This window comes from Octopus bimaculoides, chromosome 5, assembly GCF_001194135.2.
Source record: "Octopus bimaculoides isolate UCB-OBI-ISO-001 chromosome 5, ASM119413v2, whole genome shotgun sequence".
NCBI classification, from domain to species: domain Eukaryota; kingdom Metazoa; phylum Mollusca; class Cephalopoda; order Octopoda; family Octopodidae; genus Octopus; species Octopus bimaculoides.
Window position 1 is genome coordinate 76,567,047 of NC_068985.1, and position 10,753 is coordinate 76,577,799.

General features: G+C 35.6%; 1 protein-coding gene across 3 annotated transcripts in view; it reads right to left on the minus strand.

Moving 5' to 3' along the window:
- LOC106881248 (uncharacterized) overlaps window positions 1-10,753 on the minus strand; it is a 276,422-nt gene that overhangs the window by 165,184 nt on the left and 100,485 nt on the right. For all 3 annotated transcript variants that reach the window (XR_008264114.1, XM_052967796.1, XM_052967797.1), the window contains exons 9-12: window positions 9,017-9,259; window positions 7,996-8,147; window positions 4,232-4,436; window positions 1,958-2,139 (exon numbers count right to left, since the gene is read on the minus strand). Coding sequence is in view for 2 of the 3 variants with exons in the window: in XM_052967796.1 (XP_052823756.1) it covers window positions 1,958-2,139; window positions 4,232-4,436; window positions 7,996-8,147; window positions 9,017-9,259 (782 nt within the window). In the remaining variant the exon portion in view is untranslated. The remainder of the gene's footprint in view (window positions 1-1,957; window positions 2,140-4,231; window positions 4,437-7,995; window positions 8,148-9,016; window positions 9,260-10,753) is intronic.

Consider the following 10,753-nt stretch of genomic DNA (forward strand, 5'->3'; position numbering starts at 1 on the left):
AATGCTGTTGTAAAATATACAATCACATCATCAAAATTTCAAAGCTATAAAATAATGCATGATTAATTAAAAATAATGTGAATGAAAAAGCATTGAATTTGACAGAGTAATCTGTCAAATTGAATGTGACCATGCTGGGGCACTATCTTGAAATCAACTCTAGAACCTTTTTTTTTAAGTCTGATGTTTATTTAGACAGTCTTTTTTTGCTGCACTGCTAAGCTACAACCAACACAGCTTCTCAAAGTATTAAGTTTTTACACATGCACACACACACACACACACACACACACACACACACACACACACACATATAGTTTCCACTGTACCAAATTCATTCAGAAGGCATTAGTCAACCATTTACATATACGATGGGCTTCTTTCAGTTTCCATCTGAAATCTAGTCAAAAGGTTTTGGTCAACAAGGGACAGTAATAGAAGATATTTGTCCAATGTGACTGAACCTGAACTCATGTGGTTGTGAAACAAACTTATTAACCACTTAGCTATATCTGTACCTTGCTAGAAATAGCAAAAGAAATGCAATTTTCCTCAAATTGAGGAGCTATTGCATAATAAGGTATGGCATTGGATACAATATAGCTTAAAAAATAATAAAGAAAGTAGTCTGAAGTAGAATACCTTTGCTTGTAGATTTACAAAATCAATGTCAACGTGATAGGTGCAGGCATGGCTGTGTGGTAAGAAGCTTGCTTCCTAACCACATGGCTCTGGGTTCAGTCCTACTGTGTGGCACCTTGAGCAAGTGTATTCTACGATAGCCTTAGTCCAACCAAAGCCTTGTGCATGTATTTAGTAAATGGAAACTGAAAGAAGCCCATCGTAAATCTATCTGTGTGTGATGTGTCTTTGCTTGTCATCCAGTACTGCTTGACACTTAGTGTTGGTTTGTTTACATCTCCATAACATAGTAGTTCAGCAAAAGAGACTGATAGAATAAGTACTAGGTTTAACAAAAGATAAGTACTGGTATTGATTCATTCGATTAAAAATTTTTCAAGGAAGTGCCCCAGTATGGCCACAGTCTACTGACTGATACAAGTAAACGATAAAAGATGATACTACACATCAGCAACAACCAAAACAGCAATAGACATTGAAACAAAGATGAAGATAAGAATGATATTACTGCTGCTACTACTCCTATGATGTTCATGAGAAGTGGGATGGCAACAACGATGATGATGATTGATAAATTTGACAATGATGGTGATGATGATAGTCATTTTATTCATAGGTGGCATAGACAACAATGGCTAACAAAGACATGCAGGTACATATGCATATTTGCACATGCACTCACGCACACATGCACAGAGCCTCACAAAACATGTACACATGATGATGATGGTGATTCCTATCATCATAATCATCATCATCATCATCATCGTTTTTGTCCGCTTTCCATGCTAGCATGGGTTGGACGATTTGACTGAGGACTGGTGAAACTAGATGGCTACACCAGGCTCCAATCTGATTTGGCAGAGTTTCTACAGCTGGATGTCCTTCCTAACCCCAACCACTCAGAGAGTGTAGTGGGTGCTTTTATGTGCCACTGGCACGAAGGCCAGTCAAGAGGTACTGGCAACGGCCACGCTCGAAATGGTGTATTTTACGTGCCACCTGCACAGGATCCAGTCCATCAGCACTGGCAACGAACTCGCTCGAATGTCTTTTCACATAGCACTGGCACAAGTGCCAGGTAGGCGATGTTGGTAACGGTCATCATCATCATTATAAAGAGAAGGTGAAAGCTAGAGAAAAAGCATCATGATGACAACCATTATTTTTATTGTCTATTATCATTATTGTCATCATCATCATCATCATCATAATCTTAAACAGCAGCATTCATTACATTTATCATATTAATTATCCGTAATCAGGCAAAAATTAATGTTTCTGTAAACAGTGGGACTATCTTAAATAAAATTACCTCAAGAAAATCTTTGTCATTTTCCAAACCAAATGTTGGTGAGAATTCAAGTTTTAAATATCTCGAAGTTGACTTTGGGGCAATTTCCCATTCACAGACTACATTAGAAGGGTAAGAAAATGCAGTGCCATAACCAGGTGAACTAATGTATCCAAAATTAGAATCAACTTTGAAAGTACAACCTGGAATCAAAGAAAAAAATATTAGCAGTTTGTTTCAAAAGGGGTTTTTAGTTTTATTTCAAGGTTTCATAAGATGTGGTAAATTATAGATGAAAAACATCACTTATATATATATATATTCTTATATTTTTTTACATGTTTCAGTTATTTGACTGCAACCATACTGGAGCACCGCCTTAAAAGGTTTTAGCCAAAGAAACTGACTCCAAGACTTATTCTTTTTAAGCCTAATACTTATTCTATTGGCTGTCAAGCAACAGTGGGTGGGGGTAGACAAACACAGACACAAAGACATACATGCATGAATAGATACACACACACACATATATACACACACACACACACACACACACATATATACACACACACACATATATATATATATATATATATATATATATACATATATATATGTATTTATATGACAAGCTTCTTTCAGTTTCTGTCTACCAAATCTACTCATAAGGCTTTGGTCAGGCCAAGGCTATAGTAGAAGACACTTGCCAAAGGTGCCATGCAGTGGAAGTGAACTCGGAACCATGTGGTTGGGAAGCAAGCTTCTTACCACACATAGTCTCTCTCTCAGATACACACACATTCACATGTTTATCTGTGTACATATGCATATATATAAATATATGTATATTCTTATATGTAACATATAACTGTAAACACACACACACACACGTACACATACTTACATGTATGCACACACAAGCATATACCCAATCACATGTATATATTTGTCAATCAAATTCCAATCTAGTCAAATTTTCACATTTTTTTTGTTTTGTTTTTTTTTGCAATTTTACAAGTATTTTCATGCTTTGCAACAATCTTTAGGTAAATCTTTATGTAGTGGCATTAACAGACAGTAAATGTGAAAATTAGACTAGATTGGAATTTGATTGACAAATATATACATGTGATTGGGTATATTTGACAACTGTAATAGAATGACTGAATTTTTCCTTTAAATACTTTCCAGTAGGCACCAGAAAGATGAAACTTATGAACACTACTTGAATCAATCAGCATACCGCTTGTACATCATGGTTTGATGAATGAGGAACACAATTGATATCCATAGAAACATTTTAACCAAGCAGAGTTACCGATAGAGAATTTTGCTACAGTCAGATGTTGAGAAATATCTAATACTACAAACAGACGTCCAGTATTAAACATTTTAAATGAAATTATATTCAAATTCAGATTAATATTTGTAGACATTTCAGAATAAAATGTATCCTTCAACTGACCTTCAGTTAAGTCCCAACAATGTTCAACATCCATTACGATAGTAGCATTACTTTTATCTGCTTCTTTAATACTTGCTGTATCATTGTTTTGGAAATGTCTAATATTTGGTAATATACTGGCAGAATCGTTAGCATGCTGGGTAAAATGCCTAGTGGTATTTCACCTGTCTTTACATTCTGAGTTCAAATCCTGCCAAGGTCAACTTTCCCTTTCATCCTTTCAGGGTCAATAAGATAAGTACCAGTCAAGCATTGGAGTTGATGTAATCAACTTACCTACCTTCCCTGAAATTATTGGTCTTATGCCAATATTTGAAACCAATATTTGGTCTGACACTTTTGCTTCGTTTAAAAGGGAATTTGGAAAGGATACCAATGTACTGGTTGGGAAGACTATTTCTTCTTTTCTTTTTTAACTGGGATTCATCAATAATGCTATTTTTATTAACAACAAACTCAAACAATTGTAATATTCAATAGAATTTTTAGATATTACTCACTTTCTCATGATGGTTGACTATTGGTGTGGGCATATACTTCAGTCCTTTTGAAAAAAGTTGAAATTCATCATTATCTAATTTAACCCTTTAGTATTCAAACTGGCCATATCCAGCCCAAATATTCTATCCTTTTTATGTTCAAACTACCATTTAAGCGGCCAGAAACTGGCTTCTTACACTTACCCTACAATGTCATTCTAAAAATACACAATCGTATCATTGCAATTTCAAAGTTGCAAGATAATGCATGATTAACTCAAAACAAAGTGAATAAATAAGCATTACATTTGGCAGAGTAATCTGAATGCTGAAGGGGTTAATGAAACTTACCTTTTCTGAATTTAGCAAGAAATCCACGACTTTTGTTGGGAAAGATTCCAGTGTTGTATTTTATATACATAGTATTTGTAGTGGAGATAATGGGTGTTGAGTATTGATAAGCTGCATTTGGAATTTTTACATGAATTTGTGATAGATCAGATTCTCCATTATACACAATAAGTTCGTCTTCAATACTCAACATCAAATCTTGGAACTAATCAAAATAAATACAAAAATTTTATTTTGTCAATCTTACAAATAATTTTTTTTTAAATTGACATTTTCAAAAATTGGAAAAAGTTTTAAAATATATATCTGAATGGTTTTGGCTGTGTGATTAAGAAGTCTGTTTTGCAACCATGTGGGTTTGAATTCAGTCCTACTTCATGATGGGCAAATGTCTTCAGCTATAACCCTGGGCCAACCAATCCATTGTGAGTGAATTGAATTTGGTAGATGGAAGCTGTGTGAAAGCCTGTCATTACATGTGTGTGTGTGTGTGTGTGTGTGTGTGTGTGTGTAAATATGTGTGTGTCTGTGTCTCACTACTACTTGACAACCAGTGCTGGTTTGTTTATGCTCCAGTAAATTAGCAGTTCAACAAAAGAAACTGATAAAATAAGTATCATACTTAAGAAAAAGAATATGTATTGGGTTTGATTTTTATCTGCTAAACCTTTCAAAGGGTTACCTAAACTTGGCTACAGTCAAAGGATTGCAATAAATAAAAGAATAAAGGAATAGTTTTAAATGCAATTGAGAGGCTTGTCAGAGTGTTGAGTAGAATTCCTTGTAGTATTTGTTTGAGCTCTCTCCACTTTGAGTTCAAATCCTTTACCTTTACCTTTCATCTTTTGGGATGGTCAATTAAATAAAGTTCCAAACAAGGATAGTAGATTGGCAGAATTGTTGGAGTATTGGATGTATTTTATCTTTTACTTGTTTCAGTCATTAGACTATGGTCATGCTGGGGCACTGCCTTGAAGAATTTTTAGTTGAATGAATTGACTCCAGTACTTATTTTGTTTTTATAAGCCTGGCTCTTATACTATTAGTCTCTTCTAGCGAACCACTAAGTTACGTGGATATAAACACTAACACCAGTCATCAAGCAGTAGCAGGGGACAAACACACACATGCACAAACATACACTCACACACATATATGTATACACATATGACGGGTTTCCTTCAGTTTCTGTCTACCAAATCCACTCATAAGGTTTTGGTTAGTCCAAGGCTGTAGTAGAAGACACTTGTCCAAAGTGCCACACAGCTTCACTTCTGTATCTTTGAGTTCTGACAGCAATACCTCCAGTGACACTAATGCCAAGTTTTTGTCAGCTGTTGTTTTTCCATTGGACACTATTGGTAATGTGGATAGGAAACACTTGCATGCCTGGGCAACTGTTGATCTTCCATATAAAAACCCAGCCCAAACTTGTACTCTTCAGGTACATGTCCATAGTCTTACAGAACTTAAGGAAGTCCCAAGTACAAATAGTCTTATGTAATTTTCATGATTTCATGAAATACATTCAGATCTGATGAATTTCTTGATAAATCACATGCATATTTAAGGGAAAATGCTCTTTTGCTTTTTTATTATTGTTTCCAGTCAGCTGAGTCTGGCAATGATAGAGCACCCCAATGCTAAAGATTAAAAAAGCACATTGTTTAACAATAGTCTCTACATGCTCTGAAATCATCAGAACACCTGAATTTATCCAGTAAGTTCAACAGACCATTGATTACAATGCTAGAAAGTCCATGCTTCAATTGCAATAAATCTCTGTGTCAGAAGGAACAGTCAGAAATTTTGTCCATAAAAACATCAGATACAAGTCTTATATGATGAGGAAAGGTTAATTTGTCAGAAAAGGCAAAAGAAAATCATTACATCAGATCTAAAAGGCTCTTAAACTGAAAAATCCAGCAGAAGATTTGATTTGGCTTTTCTCAAATGAGAAAAACTTCAACCAAGATCAAAAAGTTAATAGAAGAAATGATAGATGGTTATGTGCAGACCATTCAGAAGTTCCAAGTGTTATGCATACAAAATTTCCTGCAGCTGTTATGGGTTTAGAGGTTATCAGCAATGAAGGACATGTGATGCTACCTTACTTTTTCCCACGAGGCCTTAGAGTTAATTTTACCACCTACATTGAGGTCCTGGAAATAATTGTTAAGCCCTGGATAGACAGTGTGTGCAATGGAAGACCATATGTATTTCAGTAAGACACTGCACTATCACACATGGTTCTAGTAACACAGGAATGGATGGCTGAAAATTTTCATGATCACATAACCCCTAACAATTGACCTTCTAATTCCCCAGATCTCAATCCATTGGACTATTAGATATGGAGAATTTTTGAGAGAGAGGTCAATGAACATGCCCATAATACCAGAGATTCTTTGAAATCTGCCATAGTCAGAGTAATGTCTAAAATGAACCAGGAATACTTGATTCCAGCATGTAGATTATTTAGATCTAATATAGAAGGAGTTGTTGAAGCTGAAGGTGGCTTTATTGAATGACATTATAGAATAGAAGGTTTATTTTTATCCTCATAGCATTTTTTGATAAATAAAGTTATTATCTGTTATTATATGTCTGTTTTTTTATAAACATAAATCTGTCCTCAAATATCTTTTGAAAACTTCACATAGGCCTCTGAGCAGGTATCACCAAGCTTTTGACAAACTTCTATTCAGATTCTCAGCTCAAGTTTCTCTGTCACGGTCAGTGCGACAATCACATGTTACACACCTTCCTTCCAAGCACTACTGTAAACAGCAGAAGTGAGCTAGAATGATAAAACTTAGTGCATATGCACAACAAAGTTTAAGGTCAATCTGTACCAAGCAGCTTCACTCTGCATGCTTTAGCTTCATTACAATGGCAACAGTCCAGATACTTATTGATCAGACTGGTGGCATGTTAAAAGCACTATCCAAACATGATCAACGCTAGGGCCACCTGACTGGTTCTTGTGCCGGTGACATGTAAAACGCACCATCCAAATGTGGCCGATGCCAGTGCCCCCTGACTGGCTCCTGTACCAGTAGCACATAAATAGCACTATCCGAATGTGATCGATACCAGGGCTGCCTGACTGACTCCTGTGCCAGTGGCATGTAAAAAGCATCCACTACACTCTTGGTGTGGTTGCGTTAGGATGGGCATCCAGATGTGGGAAACATTGCCAGATCAGACTGCTGGCTTTCCAGATCTCAGTCAAACTATCCAACCTATGCCAGCATGGAAAATGGACGTTAAACGATGATGCAGCAATATACTTATTTCTTTAGCTATTTTTATGTAGTAATTTCTGAGCAAAGCATCATTGGTCACAGGTTCACTGCATGTTTGATAGTAAGATTGACATGGGAGTGTCTGTGTAGCTCAGTGCAGAACAAATATCAACAGGAAACTTTGTTTGTAAAACACCAGGTCATGACCAGTGTACTGGCTAAATCTCTCTGTTATAAGCTTTGTGGTGATTAGATCTTTTAACTTGTTTAACAACACCACCTGAGACTTGAGGACTTTCTAGAGAATCCATTCTGTAGCAAGTAATTAAACCATGTCCCCAGTCTGGAAATAACTCTGTACCTTTATATATATGCTTATTCTCACAGGAGTAACCCTATGAGTTGTGGTCTCTTTCTCTAACTGTTCCCTCCCCCAATCTTCAAGATCCTGCAAAGATCATGGCGGCTTGCACTAATTTCTAACAAAATTTTAAAAAGAGTAAATAAATATCTTACCTGAAGAGTAACAACATCCCCAAAAGTAGCTGTTAATAGCCATGTCTTTTCCATATTACCAGGCGGCATATTTGGATACAATGGGGAATAGATACTCTGATATTCATCGGTAGCCGTTAATACTGCATCATGTGACAACAAATCAGATGAACCTTTGAAGCAAAAGAAAAACAAAGGATTTACAACCAAACACCTATGTTGAACATTAATTGAATAACCTATCCTGCCAGCATTACATGACTGATGAATTACCTTAAGGAGATAAAGGTAATATAGTTCAAAAAGTAGAAGCAATTGACAGTACCTAACTTAGGGAGATGGAATGCGGGATATTGTATAGTGTAATAGGTAATGCTGTTGACCAGTAAGTGATAGATGCAGGGTTTCTAGTCCCATTAGGTAAACCGTTTTTCTCTAAAATTGGTACTTATTGATTATCTAGGAGATAATCAATAAGTAAATTATTGATGTGATTACACAGCAAGAAACACTTCCTTATCAACTTCTATGTGATTGATCATTTAGCTAGAAATAATAGCTAAGTCTCCTTCAAATCCCAGTTATCATTTTAAACAAATAAGAACACATTTTAAAATGAATTACTAGATAAGCCTAGAATAACATGATGGTCAATACTGGAATATCTTTAATTATAGATTTGTGTGATCAGAGTTGACCATAACTGAATCAGCAACAGCAATAACTTGCCAACATTTTCTTTCTATAAAAGATGTGTAACTCTGACCCACTTTTCTGAAAAATCTTTCATATTTTAACACAGTTTATCATAAACTGCTCTTGCATCTGTCATCATCATCATTATCTTCATCATTATACATTTGCTATTCCAATGTCTTAAAGATTTCAATGTCTTCATGACACATTCAATGGTATATTCTAGTTGAAACTAAAATATTTTGATCAAGAAATATTTTTATAAACTCCCCCCCCCACACACACACACAACAACACCACCAAAAAACTCTCTCATTGAAACAATAAATTATTTTATCACACTTACCATTTTGTTCAGTAGCTTCAGGACAAGACTTGACATAGCTATCACAACAACTAGATTCAACTGATAGTGGTACCATGGGGTACAGTTCACATAAACCCTTGTCATGGTTAACTGTTATCATAGAACAATTCTCCAACTTTTCACAAGTTTCCATGCATTTATTTAAGTCACATTGTTCACAGTAGGTTGGTTCATTCTCCAGATGAACATGATGAGGGTATGGAATCCAAGAACATCTTAAACCTAGATATAGAGAAAATCCACAGTTTATTCATTACTGAAAATTAATACCGAGAACTTAACAACTAAAATCAAGTGTTTCCAAATCTGGGATCATGAACATTTCTCTCTGATTTGCAGAGACATACAATTATTTGTATCTATCCTTGAGGATTCAATGGGAAAACTATATTACCAATGAAGAGGTTCTACTCCAGGCTGGATGTATATCTATATATGCATGTATATAAGTATATATATTCTCTCATCTTTTGACCTTTTCACTCATCCATTCACCATTAACACTTTTACCACGTATTATTATTTACGTTTATTTATTTATGTATTATTTATTCATTAATATCTACTTTCGTAAGCTAATTATTTAAATTGACCCTTCAGTATATAACTTCCTAAATCTCTCTCAGCCTTCATTCCTCCTTAATTTTTCATGTAATTTTCTAAATGGAATCTCTTCTTCCCTCCTATGTTCTCAAGTTGACTACATATATTTTGTACCATCTCTCTAAATTAACCCTTGCTTGTCCTCTCTGGGCTTCATGTTGGCTAAATATTTTTCCTATTTTTCATACTATTTTCTTATTTCTTCCCACTCACTATGGCTCCTTGTGCTATTTCTCTGCTACTATCATTGCTATTGTCTCCAGCCCAGGAAGGAAGAAAGCATCCTCCATAATGTTCACTTCTGGTCGTAGCATATCTATAAAACACTTAACCCACATAATTCCTCCTTGTTTGTCATGCAATCTCAACTTAAATTGTTCTTGGACGCCCAGTCATGCATTGCTAAGGTAAGATATTCTCTCGTCTTTCAATCCTTTCATCCATTCATTCACCATTAACACTTTTAATATGTATTATTATTTACATTTATTTATTTATATATTATTTATTCATTAATATCTACTTTCATAAGCTAATTATTTAAATTGATCCTTCAATATATAACTTCCTAAATCTCTCTCTCTCTTTCTCTCTCTGTCTCTCTCTCTCTCTCTCAGCCTTCATTCCTCCTTAATTCTTCATGTAATTTTCTAAACGGAATCTCTTCTTCCCTCCTGTGTTCTCAAGTTAACTACATATTTTTTGTACCATCTCTCTAAATTAACCCTTGCTTGTTCGTGGCATGCCCGTCCATTTCCACCAACACCACCACCAATACCACCACCAATACCGGATATTTATCTCTCTTCTCCCTCCACCAACGCCAGATATCTCTCTCTTCACCCACCACCATTACCAGATATCTCACTGGAAACCCTCTTCCTCACTGGTGGTATCCTCTATCATACCTGCAATTTCTTCTCCCTCTCCCAGGAGAAATGCAATTAGTTTAGCTGCCCACCTACTTAATCTAGCATTGGCATATTGATATTAATATTCTTCTCCTCTCTTCTTTTTCTTCTTCTTCTTCTTCTTCTTGTCCTCCTTCTCCTCCTCCACCACCATCACCACCACCTCCTCTCCTCCACCACCACCTCCTCTCCTCCTCCCCTC